The sequence below is a fragment of the Anastrepha ludens genome, chromosome 2 (assembly GCF_028408465.1).
Source record: "Anastrepha ludens isolate Willacy chromosome 2, idAnaLude1.1, whole genome shotgun sequence".
NCBI classification, from domain to species: domain Eukaryota; kingdom Metazoa; phylum Arthropoda; class Insecta; order Diptera; family Tephritidae; genus Anastrepha; species Anastrepha ludens.
Genome location: NC_071498.1, coordinates 109,864,632 through 109,891,161, shown reverse-complemented (window position 1 = coordinate 109,891,161; position 26,530 = coordinate 109,864,632). Strand labels below are relative to the sequence as shown.

Sequence of the window (26,530 nt, the reverse complement as noted above, 5' to 3'; positions counted from 1 at the left end):
TCATCGTTACCGACACATATGAATGTTGCATGCATTGCTCGGCGGCGAAGCAATTCACAAAAATCTTACGCTCGTTTTTTTTTTTTTTTGCAAAGAATGCAACATACGCTAGCGGTAGGGTTGGATACATGTGTGTGTGTTAAACGAAAGGGAGAGGAGAGTAGAGAGAATAACCGCTTATCTGAATTAACAAAGGGTGCTCGGGCGCTCCGGAGCGTTGTGTGCTAAAATATATTATTTTTTAAGTAATTTACCATTGTTTCAAGACAACTTCGGAGTTCTGAAAATATTAATAAGTCGCGTTCAGTGAAGGTAGTAGTACGGTGTGACGGGTACAAAAAATCGAGTTTTTTTTTTTACATTTTTCGGAAGAAAAACATCTTAAGAATATACTTTAAAAATTTCAGACAGAAATTTTAATTATTTTTAAAGTTATAGCTAAAATAAGAGAGCGCGCCGTAGTGTGTATGAAAGCGTGTGACACGCCAGCAGTAGCTGCTCTGACCGTCCCCTCTTTTATTATCCGGTATACAATACGTATACCCAGGTATACCCCCTGTATACCCAGGTATTCGTATAGTACCAAAAAATTCGACTTACATAGACAAAATACACCTGCGTTCACCCTACAATAACCTTTTAGTGAATGAAACACACAACCTGATTTTATAATTTTTATAAATTTGTATATATTTATATGTTTATTATATGTTTAAGTTTCAAAAACAAAAATAAATTTAAAGATTCCTCACTTAAGTTTTTAGATTACGGTGAATAATGGCTGTAACAAGTAAATAAAGCGACCATAAAGTCCGCATTCAGTCCTAAAGTCTAATACAAAAACATGATATGCTATATGCAAAAATTAAATATAATATTTAGTTGGATATCCACGTTGCTTCAGGACTTCACTCAGCCTATTTGGCAGTGAACTTACTAGTTTCTCTGTATTCTCTGCTGTTATCTTCCTCCATTCTGCCTGCATAACACTCCGCAAAACCTCTTTACTAGTAATCACTTGCTGACGAATTCTTTTTTCCAATAGATCCCACAGATGCTTGATGGGGTTAAGATCTGGGGACTGTGGCGGTGTTTTAAGCTGTTTTGGAGCGTTGTACCAGAGCCAAAGCTTAAGGATCTCGGCTGTGTGTTTTGAGTCGTTATCTTGTTGAAACCAAAATGTTCTTGATAAGCCGAGATTTTCGGCACTTTGCTTTAAATTCCGTTTTAGTATGTTCAAGTATCCCCATTTATCCATCGTCGAATCAATAAATTCTAACTGACCCACCCCATTTGCCGCCATGCAGCCCCAAACCATAACCCCGCCACCTCCGTGCTTAACCGTGCCAACAAGATTTTGCTTTTCAAGAACAGTTCCAGGTTTTCTCCAAACAATTTGACGGCCTTTTATTCCGAATATACAAAATTTACTTTCGTCTGAAAATATTACTTTTTTCCAGAACTCGGGAGGCTTATTTATGTACTCATTAGCAAACTGAATGCGTTTATGTCTGTTCACAAGAGAAATGAAAGGCTTTCTTCGGGCGACTCTACCATGGTATCCGGCTTGCCGTAGAACTTTTCGGGCAGTTTCAGCGCGAATACTTTTTTTAAATGTTTGATTTATGTTTTCAACTAATTTTGAGGATGTAATCCGGAGGTTAACATTTGCAAAGTTTATTATAGAACGCTCTTCCCGGGTCGATAATTTTTTCGGACGCCCTGACCTGGGCTTAGATGTAAAAATTCCAGTTTGCCGAAAATTTGTTACAACTCGCTGAATAGAGGAATACGTTCTCCCAATAGATTTTCCAATATTTCGGAAACTTTTTCCGTCTTTCCACATTTTTATAATATTTTTCCTCTCAGAAACGCTTAATTCTTTTCCCTTTCATTCCATGTTCTTTAATTATCTCCAGTTATAAATAAAATACTCAACAAAGCTTTGTTAACATTCAGTCGAAGTAATGCGCAATCAAAAATTAATATAAACAAGGAAAAATATCTTCAAATTAACGGTATCATGAAAATAAACAGGCTGAACGCAGACTTTTTGGTACCACATTTACATGCTGCTGTAATTATTTTCCCGTTATCTAAAAAGTGAAGTGAGGAACCTTGTTTTTTTTTGCCCTTAAAAGCTGGGAATGTAGTGAATAAACAAATTGTAAAGATTTCAATTTAATCATAATATTCTATTTTGTTTTTAATAAATTTAAGAAGGTTATTCGGGTGAACGCAGACTTTGTGGGGCATGTGTATAAGAATGTGGTACAATATACTGATCTGTACCATCGAGCAGTTCATCGGTAAACGTTTTGCACTCGACGAATACACACTGCTCTGAAATGGGAAACAAGCGCTTTAGTCGAGGTTGGCACAAGAATAAAGGTGAAAGAAAGAGATCATTTAAGGGCAATCAATTTACTGCAGAAGCTGATACTGATTTTGTGAGTACAAGCGCAGAAAAACTGAAAGATAACAGTGATTTTGAACGTTTCAAGTACGTTTTAATCAGTTTCGCTTTGGTCTTTGGTGCGTTACAATCGCAGTTAAAATGTAAACTTTGCAACAGTGATATTAAATTTTTTTAAAATTCACCTAGAGGACTATGATTTAAATTATGTGTGAAGTGTTCGTGCCGAGAATATCTAATTGATTCGTGTCCAATGATAAAAAATGCGTATGAAATTAACCGACGATTTACTTATGTAATGAGATTGCTTGGCATCGGTCACGCTGAAATTAATCTTTTTTGCTCGATGATGGATTTAAATATTTTTCATAAGTCTCTTTATTATCAAGTGATACAGCAAATAAGTGTCGCTGTCAAATCTGTTACTGATGTTGTGCTTAAAAAAGCAATAAAGGAAGAAAACGAAAAGAATGTGGCAGAAGGTTTCCCAGAAAAACACTTGACTGTTTCAGGAGATGGTTCGTGGGCTAAGAGAGGTTTTTCCTCTCTCTTGGGCATTGTGTTATTGATAGGAAAATTTTCTAATAAAATTGTTGACGTCACAGTTAAGTCAAGCATATGTAAAGGATGAAAGTATTTAGCAACGAAAGATCCCATCGAAGCCGAGAGTTTATACGATGATCACAAAGATGAATGCATAGCAAACCACGAGGGCCGTACTGGCAAAATGGAAGTCAACGGGATTTCCGAAATGTTCAGGCGTTCTCTGCAGCGTTATGATGTTAAGTATGTGAGGTCCATTGGAGATGGGGACAGTAAAACCAATAAAAATTTGATAGATGATAAACCTTACGGTGGCGATGCAGAAGTTGAGAAGCAATAATGTGTATTGCATGTGAAGAAAAGAATGTACCGAGCACTTCAAGGTGTAAAAAAAAACTTACCGATTACGCAAAAGTGAAAAAACAATTGGAGGCAGCTAAGAACACAAAGATGGTCGTAAAAGTGGAGAGCACCGAGGAAAGTGCTCCGAAAAAGCGTAGGACAAAGAGAGGACTACGCTGACGATGTTGACAATGCACGGATTTTGAGGGCAGAGAAAACTGCAGAAACCAACTGTAAATAGGCCAGAACTTTACGTAGGGCTGTAAAAGCTGCTGATTAAAGTAAGTATAATTTTTTTATAAAAAATCGATTCATCTATTCAACCGATTTGGCTAAAAACTTAACCCGTTATTCTAGACACACATATCTAGATCCCGGACTTTTAAAACATTTAAGTTTTCAATAATAAACTATTTAATTTAAACAATTTATGAAGAAAAAAATTAGATTTTGAGAACTTTTTTCAGAAGTCCGCCATTTTGTTTTTGTTTTTTTATTTTTATGTACAATATATTTTAGATTCGGGACCTAAAATAAAGTCTTCAGAATAATAATCTCTTTTTTATTTCAGATGACTTTGGAAGGCTGTGTGTTTCCCCGAACCAATTCATCTTTTTTTTAAGGACTCCACTTTGACGTGAAAAAATTGAAACAAATTAATATAAAAATAACTTAAAAAAAAATTTTTTATATACTTCAAAACACCAATAAAAACATGTAAAAACTTTAAAACGATCGCATTTTATTTTCTTTTTAAAAAAGATTCATGAGAAAATGTCGAAATTTCGGTCGTTACACCGGATTACTACCTGAAAAGAAAGAATGTGTTTAATCCGAAAACAGCGGAACGTGATGAAAATGTTCAGAGAACATCTTCTAAAAAATTGAAACAAAACACTGAAGATGATGCACCTGAAGACAGCAGTACTGAATTTCAAATAATAAATTTTATTATGGAATTCATTGCTATTTCTGCTCTTTAAAGGATAAAAAAGTCATGGAAATGTACTGTTTCAAACAGCAAGTACACGCGGGCTGGGATACAAGATTGTAATTGTATGTAATAATTGTGGAAATGAATATATTCCTTGCTGTTCTTTGATTGGACATTCTTATGAAATAAACAGACATTTCATTTTTGTAATGATAATACTAGGAATAGGATACGAAGGATTGTGCAAGTTTTGTGGACTGATGGACATGCCGTCTTTTTTAGATAAATGTACGTATACAATATTACTGAAAAGAACTCGATTACATGCATTGAAAATTGAAAGAAATGTGTTGGTGGACGAGGTACGCTTACAGGAAAAGTAATATACAAATTAACTGTGTACTGTGGTTTATCAATACGCTGTCATTGTGATTGTATTGAAGATATGAAATCTTCTACTTTGGCTACTATGAAATGGCTACTTTTTATCATACTGCTCGACCGATGAAAAGCCGAATCATGATATGTGTCCAAAAGGCGAAGATTCATTGTGCTCTTACCAGCGTGCTGAATCAAGAAGAGAGTTTGCTACTTATACTCACGGTTATTCTCCCTTACCTCCTGATGTTTTATAAAGCTATCAAACCTACTTACGATGATCTCAGTAATGAAAAATTTACATTTAAGATGTGTAGGTGGATTCAGTCAAAATAATAATGAAAGCTTTAATCAACTATGTAGTATGAAAAATATGCCCAAAAACAGTAAATACTGGATGTTGCTATGACGACTGAAGAACTATTATATGGGCCAAGAATAGATGATATAGTGTAAGTAATTTAATAATTCGTATAACTCTACATAAATCGATAGCAAAACTTTAAATGCGTTTTTCTCACAACTATGTTTTTTGAACTGGTGATCACTGTAACTTAAAAAAACCACTTGGTAAATTTCAATAAAAGTTATACTGCTTCTGAAAAACATAAAAAACTCGTGCTTGATCGAAGGGGTTTTTTTTTAAATGTGGATTTTTTTAAAACAATTAATTGTCGATTTGTTTTTTGGAAAATCTGGAAAATATTTCTTGAGACCGCCTATATTGTTAATTTTGAAAAAAAACCTTGGATCAGGCACATCATTATCTATTAACAAAACTAATTTCTCCTGTCCGATTGATTTTAGATAAATCTCCAACGACTTCTGATGATCACCGCAAAGGACCTCTGGAGAAGCGGGCTCCACACAAACAGTGAAACATGATGTATTAATGTAGTCCAGTCAAAAGAAGATTTAACTTCGTAATTTTAGGAGTATGCGAGTTTATGGTTTTATTATGTAAAGCCCATCACTGTGAACTTAAGTTTGAGTTTTCGGGGTCGGGGGTTGTGTCCCGCGGCCGCCATCTTGGAAATAAGGGTGCAACTGGTTTTTTGCGATTATCTCGTGAATTTCGAAAGTTACGATAATTTTGTAAAATACTTTTTTGTAGATAATAATATTATCTACAACTTTCATTCAAAACGTTTTATTGTAAAATTAATAATAAAAAAGTTATAAACAAAATTACGCGAAAAATTAAGGGATGCATTGTTTTAAAGCGTAATAACTTTTTTTTATTGATTTTATGGAAAATATACATCAGAGCTTTTTTATAGAGCATTCTTTTGTGAACATTTTTGTCTAAAAGTTTTTTCCGCTATCTTTATTTAGTCGTATGATTTTGAGCTGCTAAGCGGAGCAACCAATACATTAGCGAAGCGCGTACATGATTACACAGGCCGACAAAATTTAACCAACATTCAGACCCAGAAACCAGACTATATATTTCCAAAGGTTTATGATGCGCTAAATCCAAATCTGGCCTCAGAATTGCTCTATCAGCTCTGGTTTTCGAGATATCCTAACCTAAAAGTGCAAAAAACACCATTTTTGCCCATATTTGAGGTTATGTAGCCTTGCAGATGTTTTCTTTCACCAAAATTAAAGGATGGCATCTTTAAATACAATCCTTCTTTTTTCAAATGGCGTTTTGTTTGCTCAAATATCTTTTTTTTTCGCAGAGATATCGCATTTTGAAATTTTCATGTTTCGAAATTTTCCTACACCTGAAAATCGATTAAGATAACATAGACATGATATATTCGATTACTAATTTTCTTGAATTGAGTCTTATTTTTCTTAAAATTTTGTTTCACACCATAAGCGTCCTGACTCACCACATCCCTACACTATCTAACCTTTGGGTACCGAGTCACACACAGCCCTAACCCCTAGAAACCACCCCTATCATACCGCGAGCAGGCTTTCCCACAAACTCCAAATTTACATACTATTAATCCATATATTTCAGGCCCTCAAACCCAAGAAAATTAGTAATCGAATATATCATGTCTATGTTATCTTAATCGATTTTCAGGTGTAGGAAAATTTCGAAACATGAAAATTTCAAAATGCGATATCTCTGCGAAAAAAAAAGATATTTGAGCAAACAAAACGCCATTTGAAAAAAGAAGGATTGTATTTAAAGATGCCATCCTTTAATTTTGGTGAAAGAAAACATCTGCAAGGCTACATAACCTCAAATATGGGCAAAAATGGTGTTTTTTGCACTTTTAGGTTAGGATATCTCGAAAACCAGAGCTGATAGAGCAATTCTGAGGCCAGATTTGGATTTAGCGCATCATAAACCTTTGGAAATATATAGTCTGGTTTCTGGGTCTGAATGTTGGTTAAATTTTGTCGGCCTGTGTAATCATGTACGCGCTTCGCTAATGTATTGGTTGCTCCGCTTAGCAGCTCAAAATCATACGACTAAATAAAGATAGCGGAAAAAACTTTTAGACAAAAATGTTCACAAAAGAATGCTCTATAAAAAAGCTCTGATGTATATTTTCCATAAAATCAATAAAAAAAAAGTTATTACGCTTTAAAACAATGCATCCCTTAATTTTTCGCGTAATTTTGTTTATAACTTTTTTATTATTAATTTTACAATAAAACGTTTTGAATGAAAGTTGTAGATAATATTATTATCTACAAAAAAGTATTTTACAAAATTTTCGTAACTTTCGAAATTCACGAGATAATCGCAAAAAACCAGTTGCACCCTTATTTCCAAGATGGCGGCCGCGGGACACACCCCCCGACCCCGAAAACTCAAATTTAAGTTCACAGTGATGGGTTTTACATAATAAAACCCTAAACTCGCATACTCCTAAAATTACGAAGTTGGCTATTTTTTTCGTCTCTTTTGACTGGACTAATGCTATGTTTTTATTTTTGCAAAATAAAGCAATTGACTAGCAAAAAAAAAAAGTTATTGAAAATCATTTTTTCGGGCCTCTGACTACCCCTAAACCCCTTTATGTCATAACTCGGTTAGGAATGCTTTGATCAAAGTTTGTAGCCTAAGTAGAGAAGTCTAAAAAGTCATGAGAAGGAATGGAATATGGGAGAACGCTACAATTCGACGGGGGACTGTGATCTCCCTACAGTACATGATGTACAGGGTGTCGAGTGGCAGAATTAAGTTTTGGGCGCAATATTTACAGGCAGTATTTTTGGATCAGAATATTTATTGAACATGTAATTTTCTAGAAATTTTGAAATCCATCAATATGGATCGCAACACTGTCAATAAATATTGAGAGTGTAGCACATATTCGCGATCCATCATAATACGACACATCAGTCTTTGATGAAATACAAACAAATTACTCATTAAATACAAATTACAAGCATAGTATCTTATTGGCACATGTTGAACGATTATTTTCTGCCTATAATGAGAGAACAACCTTTCTTCATTACACAATCATGGTGTCAGAAAGATGGCGCCCCGCTGCACACTGCCAGAGAGACCCTGGTGATACTGTATGATCTCTTCTGTAACAAACTGATAAGCCGTTTAGGTGACATATCCTTGCCAGCCAAGTCGCCCGATCTTACCCCCCATGGACTTTTTCAAAAGTAAAGTCTATGAAACAAACCCAGCGACCATCTCAGCACAAAAGGAAAATATCGTGCGCGAGGTTAATGGGCAATGGTAATAAATATAATTAGTAATAATTATTTTGATTTTAATAATTTAAAAAATACCGCACTTGACTTCTTTGTAATAGTTATTGAAATAAACGTTTATCAAACGTAATTCTTTTTTAGCTTTTAATTCTTAATTATGCCACCAGACACCCTGTACATAGTGAACGTGCATTGTTGAGAGCAGTTGTTGCGCTTGGTGGACGCCCATCTGTTTCGTGCGGCACATTCGACATGCAAAAAGTCATCACTTTCGTCTTCGTTCTTCCCACTTTTAGACCTGTGTTGTTTTTTTTTGGTGCTGTTTGTTTTGATTGGAATTTGGCTTCTTTTCTTTGATTGCTTTATTTCTTTGTTTTCTTTTCTTTTCAGCGTTTTATTTTGTAATCATTTTCATAACATGCAAACATTTTCTTTGTTTTCATTATGTATTTAGGCGATACACATACATATACCTGTACGTATGCATCTTCTTCTGTTTCATACAGAGATGCAATATGGCTGAGGCCTAGTATTTGGGTGTTTAGGTACTCGATTTAGTATCAGTAGGTAATTGTAAGCGGTATGGGACGATATCGAAAGAAATTTTGATGGTCCGCAGCGCGACATTTTGCAAAGTTTTCACTATTTATTTAACAATTAAATAATACATGATATTATGTGAAGTATGTGCCATTGGAAGCTACAACTTTACTCCATCTTTCAGGGGCATACGGGTTCCTCTGACGAAAATTTCGAGTTCTTTTGGCCTGATCCATTCATTGAGCCAGTTTGTGATGATCTCGTAAGAAGTCAACAGACGGTAATCCGAAGGTGCAATGTCTGGGGAATACGGCGGGTGGCGTAAGATATCCCAATTCAGTCCCGTCAAATATTTCTGGACCGATTTAGCAACGTGCCCTAGTGTTGCAAAATCAGTTTTTCATGTCTACTGTCCCATTCTGGCCGCATTTCATAATAGAAGACACACTTTTGATCCCACCAGATGCACAACATAACCTTTGAACTGTCAAGCTCCAAAATATTTAATGCTTAGGGTTATCATAATAGATCCATTTTCCATCGACAGTGACGATGCGATGCAGAAAAGCTTTTCTTTTCTGCCGTTCAAAAAGCATCTCACACGTCACCAAACGTCTCTCGTCAATTGGTGTGACAGCCAGTTACCTGCTTCCTAGACCATTCCCATCGCATGCAAACGTTTACCGACGGTTGATCTGTCAACATCCAACTTTTTAGACATATCATCAAGGGTTCGATATGCGTCTACATCCAATAATTGTTGTAGTTGGGTATTTGCGAATTTTTTCGGTGCCCCTTCGCGACCTTCATCACTCACGTCGAAACTGCCACTTTGGAAGCGTCGAAACCACTCTTTAAAAGTTGTATTTGATGGAGCGTGATTACCGTAAATATTGAGCAATATACGACACGTTTCAGCTGCACTTTTCTTTAAAAGGTAATAATGAGCATGACTTCCCGCAAATGCTGTTCTTTCGGGACGAACGTAGACATGTTTGACGTCAGATAAAAAAGGATCTTTAACTCTTCAAACGAATGTCAACTACTGCGATCGAGACCTCACATATACATTTCCAAATCACCAGTCTATTACTAGAACACAAAAATAGTATCAGCAGCGACGCCTCTTTTACGCGGGCGAAAACTTATTTCCAATATAAATTAACAAAAAAAAAAATTAATCAAATTTTAATCAAAATTAAAAATTTTTTTAATCGGAAGCTTTATGAAAATTTCATGTATGTAAATTTGTATCTCTGTATTTTGGTCTAATGAAGTACTTTTGCAATTTCTCTAGTTATAAAAAAAATGCACTTCCCACAAAAAAGAAAAACAATTTCAAGAATCAACGGGAGCTTTGGGCCATTTTAATTTGGTAACTCTCTGTCGGAAATAAAATGAATATTAAAGTCCACGTTTATCACGTATTTACATATGTATATAAGGTTTATTCTGTGCGAGGAATGCAATACATGAAACGGCAGAAAAAAATCTAAAAAAATCAACGAAAGTTTTGAGCTATTTCAAACTTTCATTTTATTATATTAAGATTTGATGGGCAATAAACTGCACACCAAAAATTATTCTGAATATTCTTATTCGGAAGTTTGAAATTTCGATGGAATCGGTTGAATTTTAATAAATCTTGTAAAACTTTGAAACTTTGATTATTCTGACCTTTTTTATAGAATGGACTATACGAATGATGGACTATTAAGAAATGATGAATGCTAAATAACAACGAAAAAAATTAAGATCATGTCAATATCTGGTGCCCTTGTAATAGTTTTAGGGGATTTACTCTAAACTCTTCGCAATAAAATGTTCTTTTCAATAAAAACTCCAAGTTACATATAGCACACACAACTCATTTTATTTTCATTTAAAAATCGAGAACTCTTATTGAGGTACCCTATTGTCCTACAGTATTTTCGGAGTATAACTGGTATGACTTCGTATCATCGTTTCCTTTGACTATCGTGCATTTTCGACTTTCGTGCCTTTTTTGTTGTATTTATTTGAATGTTTTGTGTTGTATTGCTAAAATTCGAGTTGAGTTGTTTGTGTATGCAATCTTTTTAAAACTTTTGTTTACATATTGCTTTTCTCAATGCTCACGTTAATAATTTCTGATTACGCGGGAAAAATACAACAATACAAATACATACATATGTATATGTGCCACCACGAAGTGACTGATAGATATGTATGTACGCTCATACATATTTCAGTATATATCTACGTATGCATGTACATATACATAAGTAGGCATTTATGTTTGTTTAAAGTATTTTTGTTATTGTAAGTGTGTGCATATCTCTGCATTATTTCATGCTTTGCTGGGTATTTCTCTGGGTATGCCATTTATGTATCTTTAGTTTTCTGCTTACTTCGTTTTCCACAATTTTTAAGTGTTTCTGGCTTTTTGTATTCATATATGTATATGTATGTACACACTTTCTTGCTACATGTCTTCCCAGCCGGTAACTTCATTCGTGTAAAGAAAACATTAAACATGGCAAAACGTTTCTTCTCTTGCACATACATATATCCATACATTCATATATTAGCCTGAAGTAAGCATAGAAAACGTGGACAAATTACTGCGGAAAATTATACTCGTACCTACATATGTACATAGGGTACATGCCTATGCATATAAGTAAATACGTGGTTGTATGTATGTATGCTTGTAGATATATACTTACATACGCACAGGCACTGAAAATTAAAAGTATTTCGTATGGTTAGAATGTTAACAGTTTCATGTTCTTTTGCTTATTTTACGAGGGGTTTTTAGGGGTTTCGTCTTGTCCTATTTTAGGGTTATGTGCTTTCTTTTTTCGTTGCGCATTTCGTTTTCTTTACGCCTGGTGTAAATGTAAATATGGCCGATATTATATAATTTATCGCTTTTGCTTCTTCTATCATCCAATTTGTATAGTTGCAGAAAAATTGTTCTAGCATGGCGCTAACAGAGTTGCTTGCTTGAATATTAGTGCAGAGAAAATTAGGCAATAAAATCCCTCCATCTCTGACAGTCTCCAAGAGACTCTTGCAACTTAACTGGGAAGATCTAAGAAGCTTTAGTAGCCGCATTCACTATATTGAACCCACAAATAAGGGTCAAAATGACCCACACGTATTAGAAATATTGTGTTTGAAATATTGTATTTTATTATAAACTCTTAAAAACAATATTAATGGTTAATGTAGTTTTATACGATTTTTTTAAATAATTTAGATTAAATTGTGACGTTTAGGGACAAAACGGCAGGTGGTCTATTATTCTACAGCTCTTTCGAAATTGTTATAGCCGCTTTCGATTCGCCACTTCTCCTTCTCCACTGACAGTCCTTGGTCGGATATAAATCCGATTCGTTCCGGCTACGTAGAATCGACTGTCGTTGGAACGACTTTCTGCTTTCTGGTCTGTTTTTGCCTGTTACATATTTTAATTGTTCAAAAAAAATGAACATTTTTTTAAAGCCGATTTACAACTAGGCTAACTCAGCTCTGACAGAACTGGTATAAACTGCTATTTAGCGTGTTTTCTTGAGATTTCCCCCCTCAATACCGCGATCATTTCCCCGGATTATTTTTTATACATAGGTGTTGACAGCACTAGAAACAAATTTCTATTTTGGTAGTAATAATAAATACAGCTGTCCACAAAATAATAGGAGTGCCGATATGAAAAATATAAGTGAGTGCAGAATTTTTTTTATCGCTAACGCAAGCGACGCCGATTCATAACGGTACACATAACGGGTCACTTGTATTGAAATGTGAATCGAAATTTATTATTGCTTTCCTTATTTTAAAACTGTAATACATTTTGTTGTAGAAGGTTGTTATTGCGCTACACAAAATAATAGGAGTGCGAACTTTCTTTCTTAAAATATCGATAAACTAGCAAACATATTTACAAAAATCGAAAAGTAAGAAGGTTACTAGTAATTTCGAAGAATTATTGTTAATATTTGGGTTGATTTATTTTGTCTTAGTGGGTAGAGGAAAGCATTGTACGGAAGAGAAGCGAGCTTTAATCAAAAGTCTCAAGAACAGCGGAAAAACGTACAAGGAAATTCAAAATATACTTGGATGTTCTGCACAAATGATAGCAAACGCCTTGTATTATAAAACAAAAGCTGAAAAACGCGGGCAAAAACAAAAACTTTCCTCTAAGGACGATCGCAACATCGTACGCACCTGGAAAGGTAACCCATTTGTTTCCGCAAGGAAAATACGCGACGATCTTGATTTACCAGTTAGTGCTGAAACTGTATGCAGACATTTGGTCAATCATAATTTATACGCAAGAAGTCCTTGGAAAGTGCCCCTTCTAAAAAAGAAGCATGTGCAAGCCCGTATAGAGTTTGCACAGGAGCATACATAAATCTTGGCCGGCTAGTAAATGGCGAAATATTTTGTGGTCAGATGAAAGTAAAATCGAGTTGTTTGGCAGTTCAGGCTCCAGAAAGTATATTCGACGCCCACCCAATATGGAATATAATCCTCGGTTCACAACAAAAACAGTGAAGCATGGTGGCGCTAAGGTCATGGTATGGGGTAGCTTTTCGTATGGCGCCGTGGGTCCAATATATTTAATCGAAGGCATTATGGATCAAAAGGTTTAAGTAAGGATATTAGAAGAAGTTATACTCCCATATGCCACATGGAATATGCCACTAAAATGGATATTTCAGCAGGATAATGAGCACACGAGTAAGTCAGCGAAAGAATGTTTCAGAGTCAATGGGATTGAGCTTATGCGCTGGCCTGCTCAGTCTCCCTTCCTCAACCCAGTAGAAAATCTATGGACCGATATTAAAAAATGTGTTGATCAACAAAAACCCACCAATTCGAAAGATTTATGGAAGGTGGTAAAAGAGGTATGGGAAGGAATGCCAATTAAGCGTTGTCAGGATCTCATCGACTCAATGCCACGAAGGTGCAAAGCAGTGTTAAGAAATCGAGGACATACCACGAAGTATTAATGTCTTTAAATAGTTTTGAAGAGCTTTAAGACCATTTAGTGTTAAAAGTTTAGAGAAACAGTATTATACAAATCACTCTTATTTTTACGTGGAAGCAATTGTTTATATATCTTTACCTGAATTAAATTTTAAGTTTATGTATACGTTTAATTGAAATGTTTTAACTACGAATAGATGTATATAGCTCATGTGATTAATGTTACGCTAAAAGTTTTGAAATAAAACCATTTTATTCTAAAAAAAATGAACTTTGAACATTTTTCATGTCGGCACTCCTATTATTTTGTGGACAGCTGTACATCTATCTGCATCCTGGTCTCCAAACACAAATGTACCCCTTCTGAATCCTACAGAGAGAATTAATACTTAATTTTGAGCAATAAACAGTAAGATTATTACTTACTGTAACTGTGAAGGACACCATGTTCTCCACACATTGACATATGCCCGTCGCTGTTTTTTTATTTTCAGCGCTCAAATTCAGCTTTTCGAGCTAAATAACACTGCCGAAGCCCTTTTTTAGTGCTCTTATTGTAGCAGTTCATCAAGTTTTCATTTCATCTAACGATAGACCCAAAAAAACATGCTGTTTTGACGCGTTGTGTGCAAAGGGAGAGAGGCGTTAGGTGAGTGGTCATCTGCACTGGGCGATGATTGGACTGCGATAACAGGTCGGGGACGGAAGTTTAGGAAGGTGGTAAAAGGCTCCCGGCGACGTTAAATGTCTGTCTGTAAACTGTTCGATCCAGTAGTTTCAGTTGTCTTCGATCGAAGTAGAGTCAAAGAGATGTTTTCTGATATGCCTGGGAGGTGGGCCACCCTGCAGCAAGTTCCTGCTGGGGTGGTTCCTGCGGTAGCAACCCAGCGGGAATTGCCTACTGAGCAACTTACAATGATCCTTAACCGGAGCCTAGTAGCCACGTTGTAGAGATGTTGCTGGGAAGATATCGGGCGGCATTCTCTGGCTGCTCTGATGACAGTATTCTGACAGTCTGAAGCTTAGTCAACCAACGCTCAAAGTATCACCTACGATGGTTCTGAGTGCTTACATATACATACATAAATACGCAGATAGGATGTACTTTTTCCAAAAGGTTTTTTTTTGACAGATCACGCGTGACTACTATCAGACTAAATACATAGTTTTTTCAGTATTTCACGCTTTAACAATATTCAACAAAAAATCGATCTAAGAATACTAATAGGTCTATTTATAAGTTCGTGCGGTTTTACAACAGATGGCGTAACTTGATTATTATTCCATCGATCCACATTTCCAAACATTCATTGGAGAGCTACTGTCGTAAGGCACAAACGTCAGTATAAGTTTTTTATTTGAAGCGTAAACAACAATATTTTTACCACACTTGAAAATGTCGAATTTCGTGCCAAATAATGTGTTTTTGCGGGGAATTCTTCTTCATTATTTTAATATGAAGAAAAAAGCAGCCGAAAGTCATCGTATCTTGGTGGAAGTTTATGGTGAGCATGCTCTATCTGAGCGAACGTGCCAGAAGTGGTTTGCACGCTTTAAAAGTGGTGATTTTGGCTTGGAAGACGAAGAACGCGAGGGTGCGCCGCCAAAATTCATGGATACCGAATTGGAGGAATTGCTCGATCAAGATCCGGCTCAAACGCAAGAAGAGGTTGCAAAAACTTTGGGAGTTGATCAATCAACCATTTCCAAACGTTTAAAAGCCATGGGAATGATCCGAAAGGTAGGCCATTGGGTGCCGTATGAATTGAAGCCAAGAGACGTTGAACGCCGTTTTATGGCATGCGAACAACTGCTTCAACGGCACAAAAGAAAGGGTTTTTTGCATCGAATTGTGACTGGCGATGAAAAGTGGGTCCATTACGACAATCCAAAACGTCGGGCAACGTATGGATACCCTGGCCATGCTTCAACATCGACGTCGGCGCAGAATATTCATGGCCTGAAGGTTATGCTGTGTATCTGGTGGGACCAGCTGGGTGTTGTGTATTATGAGCTACTGAAACCGAATGAAACGATTACGGGGGATGTCTACCGACGACAATTGATGCGTTTGAGCCGAGCACTGCGAGAAAAACGGCCGCAATACGCCGATAGACACGACAAAGTTATTTTGCAACATGACAATGCTCGGCCACATGTTGCACAAGTGGTCAAAACATACTTAGAAACGCTCAAATGGGATGTCCTACCCCACCCGCCGTATAGTCCAGACCTTGCGCCATCCGATTACTATCTCTTCCGATCGATGCAACATGGCCTGGCTGACCAGCACTTCCGTAATTACGATGAAGTCAAAAAATGGATCGATTCGTGGATTGCGGCAAAACCGACCGAATTTTTCACAAAGGGAATCCGTGAATTGCCAGAAAGATGGGAAAAAGTAGTAGTAAGCGATGGACAATATTTTGAATATTAAATTTGTAACCATTTTACGTCAATAAAGTTTCAAATTTCGAAAAAAAACCGCACGAACTTATTCATAGTCCTATAATTTTTACACTTTATCTGTTTATAAATGCCTTGATAAAATTCCCTGAAAACTCGCACTCTCCTTCACATTATTTATTACATAGTCATACATATGTATGTATATGCACATTTAGTCTATTAATTTGTTTTTATTTTATTTTTCAGGACACATCGCGGCCTACATTAGACCTATACACCTCAGATTCGCTGCAAGATATGCTCGATATTGATATACGCAGCGAGATTTCGAATGTAGTTGGCGTTAGCAGTGAACTCGCTTCTTTGGTCAACGATCTGCCGTCCTCTTTTGAAAATGCCATCGATGCAATTTCTTCCACACACTATAGTAATAATAATGGTAGTAGTCTGACTTCTGGTGCGATATCGTCCTCAGGCACAACCTTTTCTTCTTGGCTAGGTAATAGCTCCGGACCATCGTGGTCGTGCTCGAACGACTATTACGTTGATGTAGGCGCTTGTGTGGATCCCATTTCGGTTATGCCGTTGATATCCTCATCATTGCTGCATAGGTCACCGAAAATAAATTTAAATGCGAATAGTCTACAGAGTTCCGTATATTCGACGCCACCGCCCGCCTCACCTAACGTTAACGAAACCAAATCACATTTAACATTCTCTCCTGCCCAATTAAAAGTAAGCGCCGGTGCGATGCGTAATGAGCAGCTTTATTCACATATACCAAAGCAGATTGTGACGATTTCATCAACGGTGACAGCAGGCACAACAGCGCCGGCCACATTGGCGACGAACTCGATACTGCAGCGCAAGGGCTCGACTGCCGTAGAGACGATCAAGAAGGATTTGTGTGTAGAGTTGCGGAAAGTTACTGCGAGTTATGAGGAGACCAGAGTCAGTGTTACAAGTAATAATGGTGGAGGAAATGCTAGCAATAATTCCAATGGGAATGGGCTGGCGAACAATGTTAGCAGTGGGAATAGCAACGTCAGCAGTAGTTTGCTTAATTCGAATGGCATGGTGAATAGCACGACAACGAATACCATCAAGCTGGCGCCTGGCATTGGTGGTCTAACATTTGCCAATAGCATCGCTTATAACAAACTGAAACAACAGGCTGCTGCGAAATCTGCGCATAGCGGGCAAGTAGTTACAACAAACGGCACGATTATGCTTAAGAGAGAACGTGACTCCAGTCCGTTGCAAAATATAAGTGTTGTGAATGCCAACGGTAGCTTAGTTGGCGGCGGCCAACATGTTACAAAGTTGGTGGGACGAAATGTGCAAAATTCTAGTTTTACGCCAAAGAGCATAGCATCTGTACATTCACCGCTCATGCAGAATGGCAGCAATTCAGTCGGTTCGCCATCATCGTCTTCATCCTCTTCGCACTCCTCACCATCGACTAGTTCGACTAGTGGCAGCTTTACTGCCGGCCTCATACCAATAAGTCTCAACAATGGGCCAGCCATCACAACGCCATCCTCTGCTAGCACCACAACTATCACAACAATTTCTGTAAAGCCTCTACAACAGCGAATTAAGATTGCCCCAGTGGAGTCTGAGTTTCCAAAGCCAGCATACTCCTATTCCTGCCTTATAGCCATGGCGTTAAAGAATTCACGTAGCGGCTCACTGCCAGTATCGGAGATATATAGCTTTATGTGTGAACATTTCCCGTACTTCCGAACAGCGCCGAGCGGCTGGAAGAATAGTGTGCGCCATAACCTCTCGTTGAATAAATGCTTCGAAAAGATTGAAAAACCCGCGACAAATGGCAATCAGCGAAAGGGTTGCCTTTGGGCTATGAATCCAGAACGTATTGTAAAGATGGAGGAAGAGGTACAAAAATGGTCGCGTAAAGATCCGATGGGTATTCGAAATGCTATGGTAAATCCAGATCATCTAGATGCGTTGGAGCGAGGCGAAATGAAGCATGGTAGCTCAGGTGACTCAGATATCGAATTGGATAGTCAATCAGAAATAGAAGAGACCTCCGATTTGGAGGAGCAAGAATTGGACGATACCATTGTCGACAATATGTTCGTGGAGGAGGACATTGAAGAGGATGAAATGTTAAGTAGTGGCATTGTGATGAATAGCTCAGATGCCTTGAGTGAGGCGGGAGATGTGAATGGCTGTGGTGCTGGCGAGAGTGTTGTTGGCATGCAACAACATCGAGACTTTGATATAGAGGTGAGTTTGGAGACACACAAAATTGAAAGAGTGGAGAAGGTGGCGCAAAGAGTGCTTGAGCGTGAGCAGAAGGTACATTTGCGATTTTGTATATACATAGATTCTTATTTTCTTTGTTGAAGTTGTTTTTTGTTTTACATACATACATACATACATACATATGTACATATATAAATTCATGGCTTTCTAAAACAGTAGGCGCTCACGCTATGGCGTAGTGAGTGAACAAAAAAAAGAAAAAAAACACTGCTTGACTGTAGTTCGGGATTTGAGAGTGTTCAATACGTGTGACTTCTTAAACGCATTACATTAGCCTGCCGCGCAGCATTAGTCTGTTTTATTTTTAAACCATACGAGATGAACATGTCGAGCATGCGCAATCTCAGCGTAGGATACTCGTACTAATTTCCTACTAAGTTGCATATTTGGATGTTTTTGAAATAAAAGATACAGATGCCTCTTCAGATCCAAGCAATAAGCAAAAAAAAAAATCAACTACCTGCATTTGCTTCGAGAATATACCATATCTGCATGACTTCTAACTAACCGAAGTACTTGTAAACTTGCATATCTACGATTATTTTATGCACGCACATTTTGCTTAAGCAAATCTTTTAGAGCAAAAAGTGGACATGTGTGTACCAAGTGTCTGAAGAGGTTAATGCGTTGTGAGAAGTCGCACATTTACTATTTTTTTATTTGTACAAATACATACGTACGTACGTATACTAGTAGTTAGTACTAGTCTTAAGATAAAAATAAATGAAGATTGTACATGCAAGATGGCGCAAAATTAATAACCCTATCAGAAGATTTAAATTATATATGTATAATGTATGTATAATTATACTTTTATTTCATTCTTTTATTTAATGTTTACGCTTTGAAAATTACCCTTGAATTTGTATAGAGAAAAAGGCACTTCCCTAAATTTAGTATAAAATGCTTACACATCGATATTACATAACCTGCGCTTTTAATTGCCTTTTCACAAATGTCCAAAAAATGATACCAAAAAAAAAAATTATTATATTGTAATATTTTTTTTAGTTGTAACGTAAAAAAATAAATAAAAGTATAGGTGACTAATTTTTTTGGTCACAGAACAAATTAATTTAGAAGCATCAAAGAAAATATAATTTGTTTTTAGACCGTCTTAATGTACACAAAGTATAATAATAATATAAAATATAATATACAATAATAGGAGTGCGACATATTGCAAAGTTTTCACAATTGATTTATTTTTTATTTAATTTTTTGTTTAATATTTTTTTTTAATATTTTTCAATTTTTTGTAATATTTTATAAAAATATAGTTTATATCTAGTGTTTTTTTTTAGCCGTATGAGAACTATTTATATCTTGTTGTTATTGTAGCAGCATAAAAACCATACATATGCGGGGAATGCTGCTGAAGTGACAGTCCTTGGCCGGATATAAATCCGGGTGATTCCGGTAACGTAGAACCTATGTCGTGGGAACTATCTATATCGATAACTATGGGTTGACAGCTGAGAATGGCAAACTGTGTTGACATTTCTGTTTAGTAAGGTTTGGCAAGTCATCATGAATCGTTTGACGCCAGAACACGATTCAAAATTGTGAAAATTTACATTCAAAATAAATAAATAGAGCACTTCCGGCATTATCGGTTCTTATTTCTTTCGAAATGAGGAATGAGCTGCTGTTACGGTGAATGGCGTGCGCTATCGAGCCTTGCAAACATCAACGACGAGTGGTTCCAACAAAACAAATTTATGCCAGACGGTCAGATTTATTGGATAAAGTAGTCAACAATTGGACTGATCGAATGGACCATGTAACTCGTAGCCGCGACGGATATATGACGGATATCATATACAAAAAATAAATGCCATGCAATTATTACCAGATCCAACAATATTTCTGTTCTGTATTATCATATTAAGTTTTCAACCTTGTAAAAAAACAGGTGATACTACACCTGAAATCATATAACTTGAAGTTTCAAACTTTGTACAAAATAAAAAACCTCAACAAATTTCAAACTTTTTAATCATAATTTTTAGAAAAATTTTGCAGTTTTAGATCCCATTGAATTTTTGGTATAATATAAAGTGCAAGTTTGCAGTGGTTTTGTTGGCGTTGGTATGCATTTTCTTTCATATAACGAATGCGAGAATTTTTTTTAATATTTGTAAACTGCACAAGATCGACAACAAAAAAAAAACTGAAAAACCGCGCTTTTTTATCAACTTTAAACTTGCATTTTTCTATACTAAAATTTAAATGGGCTATAAAACTGTATACAAAAAATCCTTAGGAGTTGTGATGAAAAATTTGGGTATTTTTTTATTTTTGTATAAAGTTTGAAATTTGAATTTAAAATAGGTTTTGTTAGAAAAAGGAGAAAAATCGACAAAACTGGTCAAAATGTTGATGTGCTATAATTTGTCGGTGAATGTAGAAATATGCACAAACCTTAACTCCTGAAATTAGATTTTATTATTTTGTAAATAAAAATAAAAACAATTATTTTAACTTTTCTATTCATTATTCTTTAATCTCAAAAAAATAGTTGCATCTTAAAATTTTGTTTATTGCTTTTATATAGTATATTTTTTTTATGATTAAATTTTTTTTATGTTTCAAATTTTTTTATATAATATATTTAAAAAAAATTTTTTTATATATATTAATATATTTTTTGTGTATATTTTTTTTAATTTCTTATATATATTTTTTTATTTTTTTTATATTTTTTTTAATTTTTTAATATTTAAAAAATTTTTTTTTTAATTTTTTTATATATTTTTTTTTTAATTTTTTTATATATATTTTTTTTTAATTTTTTTATAAATATTTTATATATGTATGTATATGTACATATATTGTTTTTTTTTTTTCTAAAATACGATTAAACAGCTAATTGAAGCAACCGACAGTTGTTGTTGTTGTAGCAGTAACTTTGTCCTGTCAGTGTAGTGTAGTCACCGGTCTACTTCGTAGAGAGGAGTGCTTGTGAGGGAACCATTTTTAGTACCCAAAGTGCAAATTAAAATTTCTAAGAAAGCTTAAGACGGCGATTATAGCGAGGGGAGCGTGAATGTTACCAACCATAGTACGGAATATGGGTCCGTCCAGTCGTGATGTACATAATTGAATGTAGCATATAAGTATACATACATACGTACATATATGTACATATACAACTCTTGCTTGCTACCATTCTCTTTGCTCTTTCACTTAAATAACCGTACGATTTCTCTTTATAGGTCGAGGATATTTACGATGCAATCGATATTGAAGACGATCAAACTCATTTGTCCATTAATCAATCTGATATAATTGAACTAAGTCCTGCCGATTTGAATGTAGCTGCGCAATCGCCGAAGCGTGCGCGCCTCAATATAAATTATTCGTTAGGACCTGCAGGAGAGTTAGAAAAACAAATACAACAGCAAAAAATCCAACAACAACAGCAGCAGCTCCATCAACAGCAACAACATCAAACACAACAGCAACAGCAGCAGCAGCAACACTTTCAACAACAAAAACAGCAACAAAAGCCAAATCAACAGCAGCAACAACAACAACATAGTATAAAACAATATAAAGTGCAACCACAACATATTGTTGTCCAAACTATAACGAATGGCAGTAACACAACATCAATTCAGACGATCAATGCGGCAACAGGTACCAGAATTGGCAGTGTAAGTGGTGCGATCTCCACATTGGGGGTATCACAGATCAATGGCACCTTGGCAAATAATCGCCGCAAAATACAATTAGTCAATCGTATTGTTTAAATGTTTAATTAACAAACGAAATCACACAAAGAGCCACTCAGGCATTTGTTCCTAAAGAACAGGTCTTAGGTAGGAAGAAGAAGAATAAGAAGTATAATAATGTTTTATTTTGAAATAATATTATATAGCATATAAGGGTATATGTAAATAATTAGTATAACAATATATAAGACACTCAACTGTATACTGTATACGTTGTACGAACGCGCTTAACAATTATTTGAAAAGGTTCAATGTTTGTAACAAAAAACAAAAAAAAAAAACAAAAAAACAGATTTATCTAGCTTCAGGGCTCAAGGCTAAACATCCTCAGTTTCAGTAAATAATCTAAATCTTAATTTAGTTTTCAATCCTCGATAGAGTTTAATCATTTAACATTATAGCTTTTGTTAAAAAAGAGGTATGGTATATTGATAATACATGCGATATTTTCGAAAAGTGAATATTAACGTAATGGGGTTGAAAATGTCGTATGTTGAACACATTAAATACTTATTTTGAGTAAAAAATGTAAGGTTAACTCTGGCAAAAGATTTAATTACTAATGCAAGTTGCTGTAGAGAGCTGTATGTAAGGAGTGTCTAATAGCACTTAATTTTTTTTGAAGTGAAATCTATTAACGTTTTCTTTTCTCGAATTAACCCTACACTGCCTTCTTATCTCAGGCTTTATTTTGGTTTAGGGCCTTCGCGTGTTCTTTCTAAAATGTTTGTGCAACTTCAAAGTGAGCAGTGCGTTACCTAGCCCATTTTGACAACTTATAGCAGTATTACTCAATACTTTTCTTTTTTCTTTTATTTGCGAACATTTTTATAATACAGAATTTTAATACAAATTTTTATTTAGTATTACAACATGTATCTAAATAGCGCACCACTTCCGTTGCCCTGTGGTTTGAAAAATCGCCAGGCAAAAGAAGTCCCATGATACTATATAAGAGTATTTGATTTGAATTGCAGAAACATTTTTGCGAAAACCGATTTCCTAATATTGTCAACATAATGTGAATTAATTATGAAGTATTTAATTTGTACAAATACGCTTAAAATGTTGCATTTACCCTGATTATTTAATATTTTCGTTGCGTCGTGTGTATGTGTTCAGAATGAATTATTAACCACTTAAGTTTAAAATGGATGGTAAAGCAATCATACGTACATACGTACATACATATATGTACTAATATTAATGCATGTGTACAAATGTATGTACTGAATGCAATCATTGTAAATCAATTTGGTTAGAGGAATAAGTTGTTTTTTTAGTTTTTCCCACGTTCGACTTACAGCTCACAAGTTGGAGCAAAATGTATTTTGCATAAAAATGTCTGCTTTCTAAATGGACAATCTACATTTATGAACTCTAAGGCGACCTTAGTTAACACCAGAAAATAATTTCTTTTTAAGTTTTTGGTTACATGATTACACTTCCTAATTTCTAATGAAGAAATTAAATTTAGACTGACAGAGTAGGATATTTAGTACTCATAAAATTACTTTTGGGCATAAATCAAATTTTATGAACTTGACGAATTAAATTGTTTAGTTTTGTAATATTATATTTCTTTTTTTTCATAACTTGATCTCTTTGCTTAGTAAGCTTTTATTTTAAATCGTTTTCGGCAATAGCCGTAATGCTAATGAATTATGTACATAAGTGTGTATAAGTAAAATTGCAGCATTGTTGGTGTGAACTCAATCGTAGTGAACGGTACTATTCAACTTGAAAGAGAAAACAGCCAAGTTCGAATACTAGCAACGAAATTTAATTTTTCTGCCAGTATTAAAATGTACAGCCTGCGTATGGTATGGTAGGAGCAATACGTGTACAGTGTCAGACAAAAAATTTGCAACTGAAATAAGTTAATGCGAAGGACGAAGTGCGAGCCTCCAATAAATCTAATCTAAGTTAATGCGAATATTTTCATTTGCACAGCAGTTAGCTGGGGGTCTACTCTGTAATGCGATGCGTATAGTACATAGTAGCGATACGAAAGCAAATTGTATTAAAAAAAAATGTTGTTTGCATTCGAAAAAAACTTTGACAATAATGTAGTTAAGTTTCTTTCAAACTATATTTCTGTAAAATATATATTTTCAGCGTCAAAAGAAAGTGTGCATCACATATTGATTATTTTGCAATTTAAATTGTTTTTTATAAAACTATAGTTCATATTACAACAAGAACCATATAAGGCAATGTTTCGAACCCTGTATATAATTTTAAAAAATTCGGCAAATTTTCGTAAAAATTTCAAACCGTTTACTCACAATTTCTGAAAAAAATGCAAGTTTCAAATAGGTGAAAATCACACTGATTTTTGAAAATTTTTCACGATCGTGGTATTCTGCAATTTCTCCAACTAAACAGAAAAAATTCTCAAAAATCTACACGATTTTTGACCCACTTGAAACCAGCATTTTAGGTATTATACAAAAATTGAAAGCGCAATAAATTGCATGCTCCAAATTTTGCTAAAAATTCTAGGTAAAAATTTTGAGATTTTGATGGAAATTTGCCGATTTTTTACAAAATTTATACAAAGTTCCAAACTTCGCTTTATATCGTCCGCTTTCTGTGTTAATCTAGTATCTACAAAATCAGAATTTTCAGTAAATCGATAAAAATGTTTAGAGTTACTTAACTGCTATGAACAGTTATAACTTATTTGATATGATACTTATAGTAGATATGAGGTTTTTGAATTCGAACATGTAGATACGAGAAAAGTCGAAACGCTCTGAAAAAAATCTATAATCATTATGAACATTGCATGTTTTGTTTTACTTAACAGGAGTGCTAAGGAGTGTTTTTCACTAAAAATCTCAATTTCGAAAAAAATGAAGTTACGAGGTTAACACAGAAAGGGGAGTCATATCTTGTTGTAGTATGAATTATATATATATAATTGGCGCGTACACCCTTTTTTGATGTTTGGCCGAGCTCCTCCTCCTATTTGTGGGGTGCGTCTTGATGTTGTTCCACAAATGGAGGGACCTACAGTTTCAAGCCGACTCCGAACGGCAGATATTTTTTATGGGGAGCTTGTTCATGGCAGAAATACACTCGGAGGTTTGCTATTGTCTGCCGAGGGGCGACCGCTATTAGAAAAAACTTTTTCTTAATTTTGGTGTTTCACCGAGATTCGAACCTACGTCCTGTGAATACCGAATGGTAATCATGCACCAACCCATTCGGCCCATTTTATTATACAAAATACTAATCTTCTTTTCACACTAATACTAATCTTGTCGTTCACACGGCAGTCGGTTCTACGTTACCGGAACGACCCGGATTTATATACGGCAAAGGACTGTCGGGGTGGAAACTGTCAACTGAAAGCTAATTTGCCGTACATGTACGGGAGATGTTTATGCTGCCACAATCGTGCCACAAGCTTGGCTTGGACGCGCTATCAAATTGTCAACGATGTGTATGAGGTGTATATTTCTGCGCGCTTTTTGGGTTCGTAGAAAAATTGTATCAGCCTTTGCTACATTACTGCGATCAATTTTCTTTTTTATTTGATTTCGCATAAGTTTTCTATGAAGTTAATGTCTGGGGATTGTAGAAGCCAATACATTATATCCACTTTAGTGCTCTAGAAAGAAGATTTTTGGCCTTTGCCGTACACATCGGGCGCTTGTTGGAATATCCCTATTACTGGCATTTCCCACCGGCAGGCGATAACGTTATATACTATATTTCATTATGCTTTTGTAAACATAAAAATTTATCCACTGCATAGCATTATTTTCGATGAAGCAGCCCCAGACTAGCAGTGGAAAACCATTCTCGGACAACATGACGGGATTTTACGTCCTTAAGGGGTTATGCGCAGTTATGAAGCAAATAAAAGACGGGTTGTCAAGGATTTATCTTGAAGAAACTTCAGAATATTTTAATTTGAAAATTTTTGGGCGTTATAAAAGCATCCTTCAAGAACGTAACAAAATTTTTTATTTATGAAAATGTTGATTATAGAGCGCGCTGCAGGCGATTTCTGGAACCTCCTTTAAAAAAAGACGATTTACGGTGTACATCGTAACTCAGGATTGGATTATCTGAAATCAAAAAACCAAACAAATTTTGTTAATATATTAGATTATCTAGTAATTAATCGTTCGGCTAATCAAAATAGTGAATTTTCACAAAATGGCAGCTTTTAAAAGAAATGATTTCGATTTTTACGTTAAAATTTGGCCGTAAATTGATTATAAAATGGAAAATAAGTATCAGATTTACAAAAGGAACGATTAATTACTAGAAAATGTATCTTTAAAGATTGAGTTAAAACGG

The 26,530-nt window shown here is 35.3% G+C and overlaps 1 protein-coding gene across 4 annotated transcripts in view; it reads left to right on the top strand.

Annotated features, from left to right (window-relative positions):
- Positions 1-26,190, top strand: part of LOC128855071 (serine-rich adhesin for platelets) — a 50,577-nt gene extending 24,387 nt beyond the window's left edge. For 3 of the 4 annotated variants that reach the window (XM_054089672.1, XM_054089674.1, XM_054089675.1), the window contains exons 2-3: positions 16,431-18,509; positions 21,695-26,190. In XM_054089672.1, the coding sequence (XP_053945647.1) occupies positions 16,431-18,509; positions 21,695-22,231 (2,616 nt within the window). In that variant the 3' untranslated portion in view covers positions 22,232-26,190. The remainder of the gene's footprint in view (positions 1-16,430; positions 18,510-21,694) is intronic. The other variant, XM_054089673.1, reaches the window with a different exon arrangement.
- The last annotated feature ends 340 nt before the right edge of the window (positions 26,191-26,530 follow it).